Here is an 18,455-nt window from a genome sequence, read left to right as displayed (position 1 = left end):
ATACAGTATGTTCCTGCAATTATCAGTCCATATAATGGAGGGGTGGGCGTATAATGGAGGAAGTTGGCGTGTGTAAAACATATAAAACACATATCTGCAAATATTACTAAAAACATATTTTTCACACACTGTTGTTTATTGTTGGCAATCACGAGTCACTTCAACAGAGCGAGAATTGTTAGGAAAAGTTGAACGCTTGTGCCCTATGTAGAAGTCTTAACAAGTATTCTTAAGCAAGCCACAACGTTTGGCTTTTGTTTCCGGACCACTGGCCTTGCGTCTCTTTTTTTGGCTATAAGTGACTGTGAGATGGTGAGATCAGTGAGGCCTAGCCACAGTTGGGCTAACAGGTCCATAAATAACTGTTGTGGACGTAAACCCAGGATTCTAAGGTCTATCACCTTGATGAATGCGTAAGAATACGAACATTTGTTTTTCTTTTTCTTTCATGCAGCTGTGCTGTGGAGCTTACTGCTCAGACAGTGGACTCACCGGCTAACTGATGACCCCAGGAGTGCATATGCAGGATGTCTCTATGGCTCTGTGAGCGCACGTCAGCTACCTCTGTCTGCACAGGCCTATTATCCCCCCACAACTCTGTTCTTTCCTACAGTAACTGATGCTGCCTGTGCAGGCATATCCTCGCAGAACATGATCCCCAACAGAAGTGTGTGTGTGTGTGTGTGTGTGTCAAAAGAGAACAAACCTTCACCAGCCATGACGTCCTCCAGAATTCTTGCGACATCCCCAACAGTTTCCACCATTTCTCTCTGTCTCCTGTGCACCGAGCAGCCTTTGTCTTGACAGGAATTACATAACGCCGCACAGCTTCCACAAACAACGGGGCCTGAAGGGTTTTAATCCGTCGGAATTGGCCTCCAACGTGGCTACTGCGTTTACAAACTGTGTGTGTAATGTGACTGCATGTACCACGATTTAGTCTCATAGGATGGACCGCCAAAATACAGACACGAGAGCCTGTTATCTTTATAAGCAAGTATGTGCACTTCTCTAATGCCTCAAATGGATGTACTTCATATTGTAATCCAGGTTTGCTGAAGATAGTCAGTTACAGTATAAGCCTATTTGTGTCTTTAGTTGACTTGAATCAACTTTGAGGTTGACAAATGACATATTTATTTCTTTTTTTTGCAATATGTGTAGTTGGTGACAAATTAATGCATGCCTTCATTGCATATTAAATCACATTTAATGAATGCATCTGAAATATAAAATGTCAATAATATTTGCTTCAACTGAAAAATAACATTTTTTTTCACAAACACTTGCTTGCTACAAGATGAAAAAAAAAAAAAAAAAAAAGAAAAACACTCACAGACACGAGAAGGCTCTCAGACACCTGGGAGGATTACAAACAGTAGCTGCATTTACAAAAAAAGCAAGTGCCAGCAGCTCTGAGAACTCTCGACTGATTTGCAGTGATATAAAACACCCGCACATACACATATATATAGAATATATATACATTTGGAAATGGCAGATCAGTAACAATATGCAATAAAACTAAGCCTTGTAAAATGGGCATGACAGTGTGGCTAACAATAATACATTAATATTCACATGAAATTGTGCTTCCAATAGATTATGTCATTTATTTTTCCACCCTTTCCCTGTCCAAAAAACAAACAAACAAAATAAACAATGTTTGAATGAAACCCTGGTCCTAAACATCAACAGCGTTGTTCCTTCACCACTTACACATACTGTAGACGCACGCACGCACACACACACACTCACACACACACAGATACACACACTTGCTCACACACTCACACACACAGACACGCACACCTCACGCCGTACTTTGACTGTTTCCTTTGTTCTCTGTGGATGGCTTCTCCTTGCGGCCGGTGTACTCGCCAATGAATGAGCCGTCTTCGTTGAACTGGGCCTCCTCATCGCCGTAGTCCACCAGGCTGTCGCCGCTGTCCGCCGGTTTGATGTCCCCGCTGGTCGAGTGCAAGCTCCCTTTCAGCGGCTTCTCGTCATTGTCACTGTGGACAATGGACCAAACGCGCAAGAGATAGATAGATAGATAGATAGATAGAGGGAGAGAGAAAGAGAGAGAGAGAGAGAGAGAGAGAGAGAGAGAGAGAGAGAGAGATTAAAACTAGCAGGGGCACTAATGGCTGAATGGCGAGACATTTACGGTGGAATGACAGGGAAAAGCAGTCGCTTGCTGAGGCTGGATTTCTACTGTAATGTCGACGTACAGTACAGCTATACAGTTGACATTACAGCATATACCGTATTGATGTATTTTTTCATCACAAAGCACACATTTCAAAATGTGAACAGCCACTGGGATTTAACAATATTTAGGAGGACATGTCATTGATTAGCCTCTGTATATTTCACATCAAGTCTGCGTTAAGGAAATACTGTAAAAAGCAATTATGTGGTTTTCAGTTTGTCAGCCCCCACAATATTAAACATATCAAACAGCCAGTAACATATATCAATAAAGGCAACAGATGTGTCATCCATGCAGCCTTTCATTTTGCAGAGTACATCAATCATTTTGGTTCTCTGTTGAGTACTGGCCCACCAGATTAAAACTTTTGAGTTCATTTTGAGACGAATTCTGTGTTCTGAAAAACAAGTATTTTCTTGTCCAGTGGATGTTCACATGTGCTGCGTTGGGGTTCTAATGATGGGAGAGAGAACAGGGAGTTGTCCAAATGCATGACAGTGGTGCTCATCGTATATCAGGGGAGACGGTTGTTGCTCTTGCATACGTGGCTTTACAGGCAATAACCTTTCATAGATTTCCATTCAGAACAAACATATGACTAGGAGCTAGGGCTACATGAAGGGTATTTTTCAATATGCAACTACAGAGATAGCACACATATAACAGATATAGCCTTTTCCAATTAAGATATTTAGAAAAGGTCATGTCCACTGGGGTAAAATGACTGGTTTTAATTACAATGAATTTAATTGGCTGCACAAATTATATTTTAGTATGATGTACAGTAGTATGATGATAGTTCTCCATCATTGAGTATGTCATAACAATTGTAAATATGTGCCGAGCTCTATGAATTCACTGCCATACCTTATTATTGGCTTATACAATATCTGACTTTGACATTTTTTCTAATCAATAACGACAAGTAGCAACAAGCTGATGCCTCTATAGAGTTCTCAAACACACACACGCACACACACACACACACCACTCTATCTCATCACAAGGTGCCGAGCGAAGCAGGGCGACATCAACGTCACAGACGTGTCAATAAACAACAGCTGCCCCACGGGGGCCAGTTGTTGTTTGCCACACACACTGGACAGTTACTCCACCTAGTTCTGGTCTTGGTCAGGGATGTCTTTGGCGGTCCGAGCATTGCTCATGCACGTGAGGTGTTCTTTTGAGTCGAGAGAGAGGCAGAATATCCAGTAAACATCAGGAGAAGAAGGAGGAGGAGGAGAAGGAGGAGGAGGAGGAGGGGAGGGGTGGGTGACATTAAATGATTGCAATTCATTTAGGTCATGTCTAGTACTCCACCTCCCTCTGTCAATGGATACCTGTGGAGATGTGTGAGGAGTTACCTGTATTCGCAAAAGGTGTCATCATTCATCCCCTGGGACTCCACATCAGGATGGAGGTCTTCTTTCTCTTTCACTGCAATGTGGAACAACAACATGACGGATGCTTCTTTTGGAGTGACTGAACAACACACCTCTGCAGTGCACACTAAAAAAGGTATCTACGGCATATTATCTCAAAATCTATTTTAAAATGGAAGGGCTCCCTTTTGAGTGGAGTGGTGTAAGAATGCTGGCCCAGGCAAAGGCAGAATACACTAGTAAAACAAACAAGGCGTCCAGAAGCGCTCCTGCCTTCACTGAGGGGGGGGGTTTGTGGCTCGTAGCGCTAACTATCTCATTATTTGCCGCCACTACAGCGGCTACAGATGCTTCAAAACAGCACTTCAACAGCGCGCGGCCGCATGGCGCGAGTACCTGAGTATTTGCCTCCTTTGTTGCGGTTGACGAAGCAGGCGATGAGTACGATGAGGGTGAGGAGGGCCACGGCACACATGAGCCCGATGAACCAGCCCTGAGTGGAGATCCCGCCGTGGATGCTGGCCAGGCCTGTTGGGAGGCAGAAACAGGCGGTGACTTTCACTTGACTTCAGCCCCCCCACTGCAGAAGGACATTTGATTGAATGTTTACATCGACGCGTTTGCTATCTGATGCCGAATTTTGAGGACGCGCGGCTAACCGGGCGGAATGAGAATGAACCTGTATTAATATTAAACAGACAGTCCGCTTGTCCAATTAATCAACCGGACGAGACGGGTGGCGTAATTTCGCTCATCAAGCTGGTAAGCTACGCAGCTGCTGATCGGAAAAGCGTATTTGAACTTCAGACAAGGACATTCTGATTGCCCTTCATCAACAAACAATGCAATGTTTAACACAAAGAACCAGAACCTTGTAGCCTTCCCCCAACCACCTCCCACCCCCACCCAACCCACACCCTTCTCCCTTCTCTTCTCACCTTTGGCCCTGGTCTTGATAACATCTTCAAAAATACTAGAATTATCAACCCAGTTCTTAGTGATTAGTCGCACAGTGTACTCAGTCCCGGGTTCGAGCCCTTCAATGACGTGGAATGTCTTAGAGGAGTTTAATGGCTCTGATATCTTCCAGTTACCATGACCTACAGAAGGTGCACAATCAGGTCGTGTTAGTGTCTGTGAACATGACTTGACATGCCGATGAGTATGCTGACTACACAGAAGAGACATGACAAAGAAGGACAGAGACAAGACAAGAAGAAGTTCATACTGTACTGGCATGAAACTAGATCACAGATGTACAGTATGGAAGAAGTGAAGGTTGGCTTACGGTTGTTCATATATGCAACATATAACTCTGAATCCTTGTGCTCGCCACCCGGGATCCAGCTGATATTTGCAAAGTTGACGCTAACTGAGGAGCTAACATTCAATAAGGCAGGCACTACCACAGGATGAAGGGAAGAAGGGAGGAAATACAGGAAAAGAGAGAGAGAAAGAGAATGTTAGTAGACTCTGTGGACATTGAAGATGAACTGACTTCATACAAGACTAATGTTAGTCATGTGCAACATGCATGGTAAATGTGAACCTGAGTGTGTAAGATGCAGCTGGAATATCTAAGCCCACAGGCACTGTATATTTTATCTTCAACAGCACACAAGCCAGCACCTGATACTGGCTGTTATAAAATATTTGTGCGAGGAAGAGAGGTGTATACCGGTACATGAGAACGGATACGTGAACATGTAGCAAAAAAACAAAACAAACAAGGCAAATATGACAAGAAGGCTGCAAATTAGAGGTGTCTTGCTCAGCAGGCATACTGTATTGGAAGAAAGCTTCCACTGTTCATTCCTTGCACTTACACAGATCTAGACAGAGAAATGCAGTGTCTGAGTACAAGCCTTTGTTTTTCGGCCCCCCCAACGTGATGGAAACAACTGAGATTCGCTGGTTGAAAGCTCGGATTCTGTGGAAAAGTGCAGGTAGAGCTATCAAGTCAGCTTGAGTTTTGCCCACTCATTGCCTCCGTTTCTATATAGTCCCTCTTTTGTCTTCTGCACAATGCCAGCACAGTGTCTGCTCGCCGGTAGGTAATTGCAGTTTATTGAAGACAAAGTTAGACTTCAGGCATCTCGGGTGGAGTCTTTTTGTTAGAGCAAATTCACCGCCAGACATCTCTGACAGGAAAGGAAACAAGCTGCCGGAGCCGACGTAGATACCTCCAACTTGTTCTGTGAAGCTGGCAAACTTTTTATTCTGAGTAGTACTGGGGGAAGGTAATTGAGGTGGCGCTGTCTCTTCAGCCTATTCATTTTGGAGGTAAAAGTGTCATCTGCTGCTGTCGTCATGTAGGTCTGACCTGATGTTTCACACCCCCTTCCCCCCCAAACACACACACACACACACACACACAAACACATGAGGCGGTCATGCAAATCCACACACGATTGCCACCCCTCACCAGAGGTGAGAGATGCGCACGGCCGTCAGCAAACGAGGACACCTGCGAGCGCGCGGCCCTCGGCTCGGCCCCTTCGTTCGCCACCGCCGCGTCCTAATTGTCATGCATTTTTCATCGGCGGTGGCACTCGTGTTAATCACGAGCGGCGTTCGGATGACTCAAAGTGACACAGAAAAGCGCACTAAAAATATCCCCCCCGGAGCCGGGCGGGCTGGTTTGTCACTCTCCGCCGCCTCGGCTCTCTTGGTATTAAGCGCCTCGGAGAGCATCTGCCGGCGCAGCGGGGGGGTGGGGGGTGGGGGGGGAGAGCGTGGCCTTCCTCGCCCAGCGCCACGTGTCCTGAAACACAACCGCCTAAATAGCCAGGGAGGCTCTCTCTCTCGCTCTCTCCCTCCCTCCAACCCCACCTCTGTCCCCGCCGCGGAGATGAGCGAGGAGGGGGGGGGCGATGCAGTGGCCTGACCTCCAGCCCTTCTGCGGGCGTGCACACAGCCACTTATCACCAGCCAGAGGAAGAAGAAGAAGAAGAAGAAGACGAAGACGAAGAAGAAGAAGGGAGAAAAAACGCTCCTGCTGGAAGTGAACTATAGCCTCCGTATTAAAACAGATTCCCTGCCTCTCACCTCCGGTTAACACGTGCACGCTTGTCAAGAGGGCTTCACCCCCTCTGAGTGCTCGGGCTGTCTCTCACCGCTCGAGCACAGTCCTGTCTCGCTCAGCTCGGCAAAAATGGTGGGGGAGGCATCAGACCATTTCTAGGATACACGTGTGAATCTCGAGTCAGACCACACTGATATGGCGCATAAAAAAAAAAAAACATGACAACAACCCGGATTTGAACATAAGAGCTCTCCGTCATGCTTTCTTCAGACACACCTGTGTGTTCGTTGCAAAAACAAATTGAACAGCGTTTCCCCATCACGTCAATTGAAAGGTAAACAATAGCCCATGTTTATGCTGTGCACTTTTTTAAAGACCACTAAAATGGCCGTCACATAGATAATGGTGTTACTGTATACCTAAGGAGGAGAGAGTGGCTTTGGCTTTGCGGGCCACAGTGGTGGTGGGAGGGGAGCGCGTGCTTGACTGTCCTGAAAAAAGGGAAAGCAAAATCTTGCAGTCATGAGCAGCTACCTTAAAAGCAAAGACGTTGAAAAACGAAAAAAAAACACTGCAACTACAAGGCTAAGGGGTGTTAGTGCATTAAAATTCTCTAACTACTTCCTCTAGGATTAATGGGGTAGTGGAGTAGAGATGCAGGCCGTACGTACTGAGACATGCCTTTTTTACTAAATGTAAAACATACATTAGGCCGCTTATGCAAACGGGAGTCATATTTGGAGCAGTTTCTGCTTAACGCTTTAATGATGCCAGTGTTGTCAGTGAAAATCAGCATTGACAGATATATTTGCTCCATTCTGACAGCAATAGATACGCAATTAGGGGACACATTAGTAGTGCTTTTAATCTTGCAAAACCACACACACACAGACACACACACGAACACAGACACACGCAGCACACACACACACACACACACACACACACACACACACACACACACACACACACACACACACACACACACACACACACACACACACACACACACACACACACACACACACACACACACACAATTTCACACATACTCAGTATCTGCTGATGAAAGGCACCCAGCCTGATGAAGTATTGTGACAACAGAGTGCTCACCGCTACTGGCAAGGGCGAGCGGCTGACAAGGACAATTATGCACAGGTGACGACGGTCTCAGCAGGTATGAGCCGGCTACGGGGGTTTGGAAAACGAGCGCTTGTGCCGCTCACCCCTTCCCGCATTTACAGCGGCACACAAATCATCGGAGCCTCATGATAATGCCTCCGCCACCGGGCTCAGTCTAATCAGTCATGCCACGGCGTTTTCAAAAGGGAATAGGCTGCCCAGCCCACACGCTGAACCAAATCTCATGTGAAATGTACATGTGTTGGGATGATTAAATCGCTTTAATTGTTCTTGTCTGCGGTGAGGCAGCCGGTTGATGACATAATTTATACAAACATCATTTTGGGAGATGCGGCGGCGTAATCTGATGTCACAGTCCTTATCAGCGGTGGCCACAAAAAAAAACAAAAACACAACACTGGCATCATGAAGCAACTGGACTCCCCATTCCCATTCATTGGAGGGGATTAAATAAACCCACTTACAGGCTAATTATGAATATGATTAACAATGCTCTTATCGGCTAAGCCTTTTTGATTTAATGTCAATGCACGCTACATCGTATCTACGCATACCTATTTGGAGATACTACTGTATGCTACCGGGCAATGCTAGGTGAAATTCTAACGAAGGGGGGAAAACAAGAGAGTTCATACTGAAGTTGCGAGTTGGCGAGCCTGTTGAAGCTGGTGAGAAAGACAGAACACAAAAGGAAAAGGCATTGCAGTGGTGACAGATGTGCAGGGCCAGCTACAGAGCTGCTATCTCCAGCAGGCTTCACGCTAGCTTTCACACAGACACACACACACACACACACACAAACACACACACACACACACACACACACACACAAACACAGACACACACACACGCACACACACACGCACACACACACACACAAACACAGATACACACACACACACACACACACACACACACAAATGACAGACACAACATCCATACTCTCTCTGTCTCTCTCTCGCTCTCTCTCTCTACGGCACACACACGCTCACACACACACACACAGACTAGCACACTCCCTCACACATGCATGCACACAGACACGCAGAGTGCATCAGAGACAAAAAGCAAAGACAACTCGAAGCAAGCTTGCATATGCCTCTCAGTCTCACATAAAGAGTCATGGAAATGCAGCAACATTAGTGCTTAGCAAGCCAGGCAGGCAAGCAACATATTCACTGAAAGGGATGACGCACCTGCTTTCTGAATCATTACATCGACACGGGAATAGGTTTGTCATATTATGTAGCCTATCCTTTTCTTAATTAGCAATGGAACCGCTAATTAAAAAGGCAAGCTATGTAGTATTCCACTGTGTATGCTAGCCTGGCAGATGTGACATGACAATTTCAGTGAGGCGTGTTACCGTCAGTGTGTTGAGGTCTAAATGTGAAGTGCAAAATGTCCTACATCTGTGCACTCTGAGTGACATTGAGAAGAATCTCGGTGGAGTTACACCACAATTATTGCACTCGAGTAAAAACCACAACTCCCAATTTCCCTTCCAAAAAGAGCTCCCCCATCCCTTTTTACTGCCTTACAGCCTCAAATCAATAAACACTTGGCCCTTTCATGACAATGATAAATGAAACGCAGCCGCACACCCTTGCGATATTGTTTTAGCAATAAAGACATGTGGATGGATGGAAGGCATGGAAAAAAACGCAAAGAAAAAAACTAAACAAACAAAAAAAAACAGCCCCAGTTCTAGCTCTCTCCTGAACCCTCACCCTTCTGTCCCACGGTGTGGGTTGCCATCTGAACTCAAGCCCCTCTCCCCAGGTGACTCTGAGGATGATGTAGCACCATCAAAACATTTAGTTCTGTGCACTTTTTATCAGTAAGAACTAATGATGGAATGATGTTGTGCTCCGAAGCATTTCTCTTCTGTACCCTCCTTAGGATATGTCAGCTGTTGTAGCTTCCCCTGTCCACTCCTCCCCCCACCACCCAACACGACCCTGACCCCCCCCCCCCCCCCCCCCCCCCCCCCACCTCCCCCCAGGCTTCCGCAGCCTGGTGTAGGGCCCCGTGCCCTGACAGAAAGCGCACTCACGGGCCTCGGGGGTGGTGGTGCCCTCCTCGGTGGCGACGGGGCCACAGCCCAGGCGGGTGCACGCCCGCAGGTAGAACTTGTACTTGCTCAGGGGCTCCAGGTCCTGCAGCAGCCACTTGCCAGCGTCCGGGTCGCTGACGTTGACCGAAACCAGTGGCCCGACCTCCTCCGTGTCGTTAACTGGCAAATCAGACACACACACACACACACACACACACACACACACACACACACACACACACACACACACACACACACACACACACACACATGAAAACATTCAGATTCAGCTTCCTACATCTGTGCACACTGAGCGACATTGAGAAGAATCTCGATGGAGTGGATGGAGATGAAAACATTCAGATTTAGCTTCAGGTGGTGGAAAAGATATCTATTGAGCTACAAATAGAAATAAAGTGAGTTAAGTGTGAAAGTATATTCATATATACTTATGTATAAACATAATATTCATGCGTTCTATTTGCTAAACACTTGAAAAGCAGTTCCCTAATGTGAGGCTCCCAGAAGCTGCATACTGCCACTAGTGCTGAGGGCTGGCACACGGTGGCTTTTCTGAAGAGCACTCTGGGTGCCGCGTTAGGTTAGACCGATGGAAACTGCATGCGGCGTCATTAAAATTTCAGATGCTTTATGAGTTTTCTAAGCATTGGTCAAATTGACTCCATTTGCCTGGCCAATCAGTTCGCGTCTGAGAGAGCACTCTGCCGTGTTATGAAACGAGCCCGCGAGAGCGCCTTGGCGGAGTCATGCAAAAATGAGTGAAATATTAACTCGCCGCGGCCTTTCAGAAGCCCGGGCTGAGCTCGGGAACAGATGTGCTCGCGCTTTTTAAATTCCTCCGCTGCTCCTGCTGCCACTTCGACAGCTGTGTGCATTATCCCCCAACATTTTACACATGACTTCCTTCAAGGGACTTCAAACAGGCACGCTTTAAAAAAAAAAAAAAGGAAAAAAAAGAAGAAAGAAAGAAAAGAAAAAAAACGCCCCTGCGTGTCACGCTTTATCGCGCTCGCACAATACCAACCGTCCTTTCTTCTAAATCGGAGCGCACGAGCGGCACTTGGCCTCGCTCGGGCGACTTTTCCGTCCTGGCGCCGAATCGCGCCCAATTAAGAGTCCCCGGCTTCATAGACAATTAATATTGTAATTCGCCCCATCATCATTCTGGGCGCGCGGGCGGAATGTGCTGGCCCAGCAAATGTGCGAGCCGCGGCGGGTGCACAGGCCTTCTGCGCGGGCAGGACGGAGCCGCTGGCAAGGCGACCCGGAGGGCGGAGACACGGCGACACGGCGGCGTTGGGCGCTGGCTCTTGAACTGCGATCTTGTCGCAACAGGGGGGGGGGGGGCGGCGGCCGGGGTGGGATGTTGGAGGGGGCTCGGGGCATTTGCTGAACATGCGCTAAAACACAAGCGTTACACCTAAAATTCACCTCATTGCTTTGTGCTTTGTGTGTGTGTGTGTGTGTATGCGTGTGTGTGCAGGCATGCGCGTATGTGCATGTTTAAAAGTGCATGTCTTTGTGCACGTCTGTGTGTATGTCTATGTGTGTGTGTGTGTGTGTGTGTGCTTGTTTAGCGGGGGGGGTCTGGGGGGGTTACAGAAGGGACAACCTGTTCTAGCCAGACGAGGTTACATCATCAGCTCAACACGGGTCGACCTGGCGAGCCCCCCACTTGCTGCACGCCTGCCTCGGATCCCCATCCCCCCCCCCCTCCCCCCTTCCCCCCCTCATCTGCAGGCTTACCCTTAAACCTCCACGGCTGCCACAACCCACTCCGTCGGCTGCCTGTTCCCGGAGGATCTCACCCCGCGGTAGCCCTCCCCCCTTCAGCGCTCCGAGTGCTAATCCACACACATTTTCCTCACATTAACATCTCCGCCGGGCTACCGCTACCCGTGTTGGGAAGGGCCGACATTATCCACACAGCATGCGGCTGCGCTCGCTCCCCTCTCTCTCTCGCTCCCTCGCTCGCTCTCGGAGCCGAGACAGTAGCGCAACAATATCTCCTAGTGGTGAGAGCTGGGAAGTGCGCGTCAGACACAAGAGACAGACAGCCAGACAGAGAGATGTTGTTGAGTGCAGACAGGGAGAGAGAGAGGGCAGGGCGGGTGCTTGGGTGTGAAGGGTTGGGGGAGGGAGGCGGACGTACTCAGCTGGTACTGGAGGAGGTAGCCTGTGAGAACCCCGTTGGGCTCTGCGGGCGGAGACCAGGACAGAGACACTGAGTGCTTCCTGACATCAGTAGTCCGGAACACAGAGATCTGCTCTGGAACTGCAGAATAGGAACAGACAAAATGTGGCTTTGAGTCAAGGTCTCAGGCATGGACTAAATGCTTCATCCCAATGTTGTTTTATCCATGCATTTATCCAGTTTTCTTATTTTGTAACATGATTTCGAAAAGAGCTATTTACATGATTTTGAACTATCATTACTATTGTTATTATCATTTATAATAATGCTGTTGCTATGACTCTGACTCTTGTTCTGTGTTGATCCTACCTCCCTCTGGGGTTCTGAAGGTGACTGGATGACTGCCTGGTCCATTTCCTCTCCCATTGAACACCATAACAATTAGGCTGTATTCAGAGAAGGGCTTCAGTGCCGGGACCATGGAGTGGTTCCTGTCCCCGGGAAATGTCAGGGTGTGCTTCTCCCCGTGGCTTTTCTTCGCGTCCAGCAGACTACGAAGCCTCCACCAGTTGACCTGTCACGAGGGTTTCACCACACAGAACAAATCCACATAAGCCACGCGGCAAGGCCAAAACAAAACATAACAGGCAGACAAAGAGAGCGAGAGAGAGAGAGAGAGAGAGAGAGAGAGAGAGAGAGAGAGACACACACACAGACAAACCCAAAGTTTTGTGCGCACCCAGAGTAAAACTTTTTCTTTATCAGCGCACGGGAAATAATAATATAAAAAGAGATGGCGGCTGAAAAAAAAAAAACTTTGGGGAACGGCTAACGGCGTTTGGTCTGCCTCCAAGAATGTTCTCCAAACAACAGAAGACCTTAGGGAGCAGTCAAACAGTGGGCAGCTTTTTCTCTCTCTGTGCCTCCTCATGCGCCAGGAGCCAGCCGCTGTGGCTAGGGGATGCTGTGGGAAGGATAAATGTATTCAGGAGGAGACGGATCTCCCGTCAAGAGTCTGTGAAGCAGAGCGCTGGAATGGTTTGCCCTGTGGCCAAGGGAGGAGTAGGGGTGTGCAGCGAAGGGGGCGCGATGGGGTGGGAAGGAGGGTTGTAGGTGTGTGTGTGTGTGTGTGTGAGTGTGTGTGTGTGAGAGAGTGTGTGTGTGTGTGTGTGTGGGGTGTGTGTGTGCGTTGGGGGGGGGGAGTTAATGGGGGTAGGGTGTGCAGTGAAGGGGGTGATGGGGTTGGAAGTGGGGTTGTAGGTGGCTGCAGGAGGGGTGGGGAGTAACAGGGTTTCTCAGGACTGGACAGGGGTCGGGGTCTCCTTTAAGCAGAAATAAAAAAAAAAAACAATGTGACATAAAAAAGCAAAGGCGTGTTCTGAGGAATTACCCTGTAGCCCCCCAGATGGCCATGCAGCTTGTCCTTGTGCACGTGCTCCCAGCTGACCTTCACCAGAGTGTTGTTCACCACCTCCACCGCCACGTTGTTGGGGGCAGCAGTTGGAACTGCAGAGCCACACACACACACACACACACACACACACACACATTGTAAGAGTCATGTGAGACCAACACTGCAGTCACTAATGTTCACGTCCCATACAGGTTTTAACATGTAGTCCCATTTGTAGCATTTAGCATCTACCCCACGCTATTCAAACTTACCACAGCTCACCTTATATTATTAATAGCCGCTCTCTACGACCTGAATGCAGTAACAGTTCATATTAAGGTTCACAGACTATTATTAATTAAGTGCAGTTGCTAATATTACTGTAGCATGCATTATAATTTAATACTATTTCATTAATATTACATGTTAACATATGAGCAATGGCTTGTTAATGAATGTTAAAATGCAGGCTACAAATTCACTTAGATCGCTTGTCACAATTACTAAAGTTAAAGCTTTGCTCATGCTGACTAATCCATTAATGTATAAAGATTATTAAGGAACCTTGATATAAAAAGTTACCTCAAAAGGCTACTTAGATACTACGCCACAGCACTTCACACTTTAATTTAAGGGATCTAAAAGATTAAAAACTACAGCATATGAATAGCCAGCCTGTTACGACATCAGAGGATGTAGACATAGCAGGTTTGACCTAGCAAACACCCACAGCAACAGCTTGAGAGAGAAGCTACACAAGGAAGTAAACAAAGAACAGACACAAAATTCACTAGTGGCACAGAAGATGGGGGATTGTTGGTGAGAGAGAGAAAGAGAGAGAGAGAGAAGGAGGGAGATCACAGCCTGCAGCACAGAGAAACAGATTGAGAGGGAGGAGAGAGACAGAAGAAGAGAGAGAGAGAAAAAGAAAGAGGGGAAGAGAGAGGGGAAAGAGGGAGGGAAGGAGTGAGGGAGGGAGGGGAGAGAGTGGTGTAAATCCTACAACACAGAGAAGTAGTGACCTGCGATCTCATCAGGAGGGCAACTCCAAAAGAAAACTGAAGGCAAGAGAATAATTAGCACTGGAGATGTAAATAGCTCGGAGCTATGATAATATTTAATTTGTCGGCGCGCGCGGAGGAGTACAAAGCCTGTGTAAAGCAATCGTCCCCCAGTGTACCATCCAATATCCTCAATAAAGCCACGCAGGCTCCCCGCTATCAGCCCGGTCAGGAGGGAAACCGCATAAACCTGAACCAGTGTGGGCACTCGCCAGACACAATGGCCAGAGTCGGCAGAGCCACGGAGATACAGCCCACGCACACGCACTTGCACACACAGGCACACACACACACATACACACACACACACACACGCACACACACACACACACACACACACACACACACACACACACATCCAGACAAACACACACAAATGCACACAGATGCACACACACACACACACACACACACACACACACACACATCCAGACAAACACACACAAATGCACACAGACGCACACACACACACACACACACACACATATACACACACCTACACACACACACACACACACACACACACACCGCTGCGTTTTCTCTCTCCCACGGCTGGCTCCTCTCGCTTTCCTATTCAAGGCAGCGAACATCTGCCCACTTCACAATGCACACACTTCAGCTTGACTGTGAATTCTTAAAAAGGGGAGAGCAGGAGGAGCTGTAGGGGGACGAGGCCAGAGCGACCGCGGAAGAGACGGTGCAATTCAATGCGCTTAATACACAAGCGCTGGCATTAGTGTGTGCTCAGCGTTCTGCTGAATCTTTACCTGTTCCATATGCATTTAACAACAACGCGAGGGCACGGAGGGGGGGGGGGGGGAAGACGGGCAGTCAACAACACTCGCGACACTGAGGGAGGTGAACATCAATAGTGCCACCTCCGCTGAATTAATGTAATCTGGCTGCGACGCAGAGAAAGAGAGAGAGAGAGAGAGGGAGGGAGGGAGGGAGAGAAAGAGAAAAAAAAAGAAAGAATGAATCACTCACAGTCCTCTCCCGAGTAGCCCACGAGGACGCGGGGCTCGGGGGCCGAGCCCTTCTGGTTGTGGGCGCGGATCTTGATCTCGTACGGCACGAACGTGGGCGTGTTCTTCACCACGAAGGAGTGGCGCTTGACGTCGTGCTCGTGCCAGTCGGCGTCCACGCCCTGCCGCCGGTAGCTCACCTTGTACTGCAGACCCGGCCCGTTGTGCTCGATCGGCGCCAGAGGCTGTACGGTAAGAGAGAGAGAGAGAGATAGGAGTCCCCGTTTAATAACGATACGTGTGCCCAAGACACACAGGCCGTTAATAAACGACGACCTGCGAAAGGTTACGTCTCGCGTTCCCCTTTGAAAAATCAGAACGTTTTCCATTTCTATCTCTCTGTCGACATCTTTCCCGTACAACTTCATAAAACCCAAATAAAAAGTGAATGAGACTAAATTTAGTACGGCCGTCTTCGTCGCCAGGCTTCTGCAGACGTATCGTTTAGGCAGAAAGAATACTTGAGGTATGAGCGGCTCAGAAGACAAGAGATTAGTCATCTTTAGAATGGTCGACTCCCTGACTCCACATAATGGCTGTGCCATAGAGAATAGAGGGCGGCACAAGAAGAAATCCACAAAGGCACTGTGCCGACAATGAGGGACCTCCACCGCGCAGGGCATAGCTACATTATGACGGGGAGCCACGGAGATAATAAGTGAGCCGGAGATTCATCTTTTTACAGGAGGCTACATTTATTTCAGGTTAAAAAAAATAGACTCGCACACACACTCCCCAATCGTTTCCTTCTCACTTATTAATCAAAGGCAACTCTGTCTGACTTTCATAGGAATTCCATTCACTTTGATCACGCCTCACAATGGCTTGGCAAAGTGCTCCAGCTCAGAATAATGTAAAATCTCCCCCTATTTCCACATACAGAGCGATATTTCTAAATGTGCTCTTTCAGATGTAACTAAGATTGCAAAATAATGACTGGCAATAGTTTGCTCTCTTCTTCTCTGAATAAAAAAAAAAAATGAAACAAACTATCCCCTCCCCTTACGTTTCCTTCATCTATCCTGTCCTGTTCTTTCATCTCAGTATCCCGTTCCTTAGGCTTACATTCCGAGTGTTGGAAGAACATACGCAGTGCCTTACCTCCCAGTGGATATCCATTTCATGTGGCAAATGACCTTCGATTTTTATATTTTCGGGGTTCTTGTCAGGAGCTTTGAGAAGGAGAGGAGAAATATGGATTTTGTCAGCGCAGGAATTGTTAGTGGGGAAAATGGGCTGTAAAATGTGCACATTAGGGCCTAGAATCTCAATGAGGGCAGAAATCAATTATTCCCAACAAGAAGTTCAACGAGAAGGGGGGGGGGGGAGGGGGGGGGGGGGGCTCAGAGGGCTTGTACAGACATTACTTGGGGGAACCGGGCAGTGAGGTGTGAGTGAGGTGAGGTGAGGTGAGCTGGGGGGCAGAGGGGGGCTTTATTGGGGGGGGGGGGGGGGGGACATGGCCGGCAGACACCGAAAGATGGCCCACCTCGCGCTTGGGTCTTGTAGTTCTCCGACGGCTCGCTGGGCCGCCCCGTGCCCACGTCGTTGACCCCGGACACACGGAAGCGGTAGTCGGCGTGGCCGTGGAGCTTCAGCACGGCCGACGTGTGGCTGCCGGGGACCCGCTGCGCCGGGCGCCAGATGCCCGGCTCGCGCTGGCTCTCCTCGAACTCGATAAGGAACTCTGCGGACAACGAAATCGGGTTAAGGGAAGACAATTCCCACGGGCGCCCCCTCTCTCTCTCTCTCTTGCGCTCGGCACTGCGGCTATCGTTAAGACGCCCCTCGGCTAAGCTATGCAGATGCGTCCCGTTGACCCCCCGTGCCGTGAATAATGAAGCGTGTCTACGGGAAGGGTGTCCGTGCGGCTACACAACAGGCTGAAATTAATCATAACCGGGCTGTCTTCCGCCCTGGCCCCTGCTGCCGAGGTGCGGCAGAAATGAGGAGAAAAAAAAAAAAAAAAAAAGATGGCCGGTCCAAGACTGGAGGGAGGCTCCAATTACCGGTGGTGGAGCTGTTGTGGTCGTCCCCCGGGATCCATTTGAGCTTCACACTCTTTTCGCTGCGCTCGGACAACATCAGGTCCTCCGGTGCATCGGGGACATCTGGGGGAAAAAACAGGGCTTTGATAGATACACAGGCAACACACAAGCCTCTTGGGCAGGCCATGCAGCCGCGAACAGCACAGCCCTCAGAGCTCACACACACACACACACACACACACACAGCTCTGAGTCAGAGGCCTCACAGCTTATTCTCTCCTAGGTCCGGCCTGGCCTATTACCAGGAGTCGGTGACACCAAGAATGAACACATTACGAGGAAGGAGTTGGTGACTCTAAGGGTGCATTCCAATGTGGCAAACAGTGGCGAACGTTCGTGGTGAACATGCTATTTCTAAATTTAAATTTGAATGATTTGGTGCTAACATTTCATTCTAACGTAATTGCATTATTGCCTTTGTCAAACTCCCGTCCCACTGTATGTTTGCTAACGGAAAACCGTTTGCAAACATTTGCCTATGTTTGTGAATTTCAATGCACCTCAGGAATGAACATACTACGAGAAAGGACTAGACACTAAATAATGAACAAATTCATAAAACAGACATGAAGCTAGGATATGAATATAAATTGTGTACATATTTCTTTACTGCTTTACTCACACACTATAATTAATGTATGTTTTATAGAACAGGCACAGTATGGCCTTATTCAAGCATACTGTATACTAATGTGATAGACCTTCCAGGAATTTTGTATTACAGTACATTCCAATAAAAGTCTGCGTAAGGCAGAACAATATTACCAAACCTTACCCCTGGTTGCGTAATGCTTAAGAGTACTTTCAAAGGATCTTAGATTACTGTGTCCAAATGCCTGGTTATCCTGCCAATTATAGTGGTTGGGTTTTGAGCTTTGGGAGTAGCACATAAAAACAAAGTGTTTTTCCTCTATAAAACTCTCTCTCTGTGTGTGTGTGTGTGTGTGTGTGT

The 18,455-nt window shown here is 48.1% G+C and overlaps 1 protein-coding gene across 4 annotated transcripts in view; it reads right to left on the bottom strand.

Moving 5' to 3' along the window:
- Positions 1–1,191: 1,191 nt before the first annotated feature.
- Positions 1,192–18,455, bottom strand: part of chl1b (cell adhesion molecule L1-like b) — a 67,041-nt gene continuing 49,777 nt past the window's right edge. For 3 of the 4 annotated variants that reach the window (XM_062545769.1, XM_062545768.1, XM_062545771.1), the window contains 11 exons: positions 17,465–17,566; positions 16,945–17,142; positions 16,557–16,627; positions 15,418–15,640; positions 13,367–13,482; positions 12,346–12,550; positions 11,995–12,117; positions 9,822–10,001; positions 3,994–4,125; positions 3,580–3,652; positions 1,192–2,015 (listed from right to left, as the gene is read on the bottom strand). In XM_062545769.1, the coding sequence (XP_062401753.1) occupies positions 1,814–2,015; positions 3,580–3,652; positions 3,994–4,125; positions 9,822–10,001; positions 11,995–12,117; positions 12,346–12,550; positions 13,367–13,482; positions 15,418–15,640; positions 16,557–16,627; positions 16,945–17,142; positions 17,465–17,566 (1,625 nt within the window). In that variant the 3' untranslated portion in view covers positions 1,192–1,813. Of the gene's footprint in view, positions 2,016–3,330; positions 3,396–3,579; positions 3,653–3,993; positions 4,126–9,821; positions 10,002–11,994; positions 12,118–12,345; positions 12,551–13,366; positions 13,483–15,417; positions 15,641–16,556; positions 16,628–16,944; positions 17,143–17,464; positions 17,567–18,455 lie in introns of all 4 variants that reach the window. The other variant, XM_062545772.1, reaches the window with a different exon arrangement.

The sequence above is a fragment of the Sardina pilchardus genome, chromosome 9 (assembly GCF_963854185.1).
Source record: "Sardina pilchardus chromosome 9, fSarPil1.1, whole genome shotgun sequence".
Classification (NCBI taxonomy): Eukaryota; Metazoa; Chordata; class Actinopteri; order Clupeiformes; family Clupeidae; genus Sardina; species Sardina pilchardus.
The sequence above is the reverse complement of the archived record's forward strand: the minus strand, read 5'-3'. Positions and strand labels throughout refer to the sequence as shown.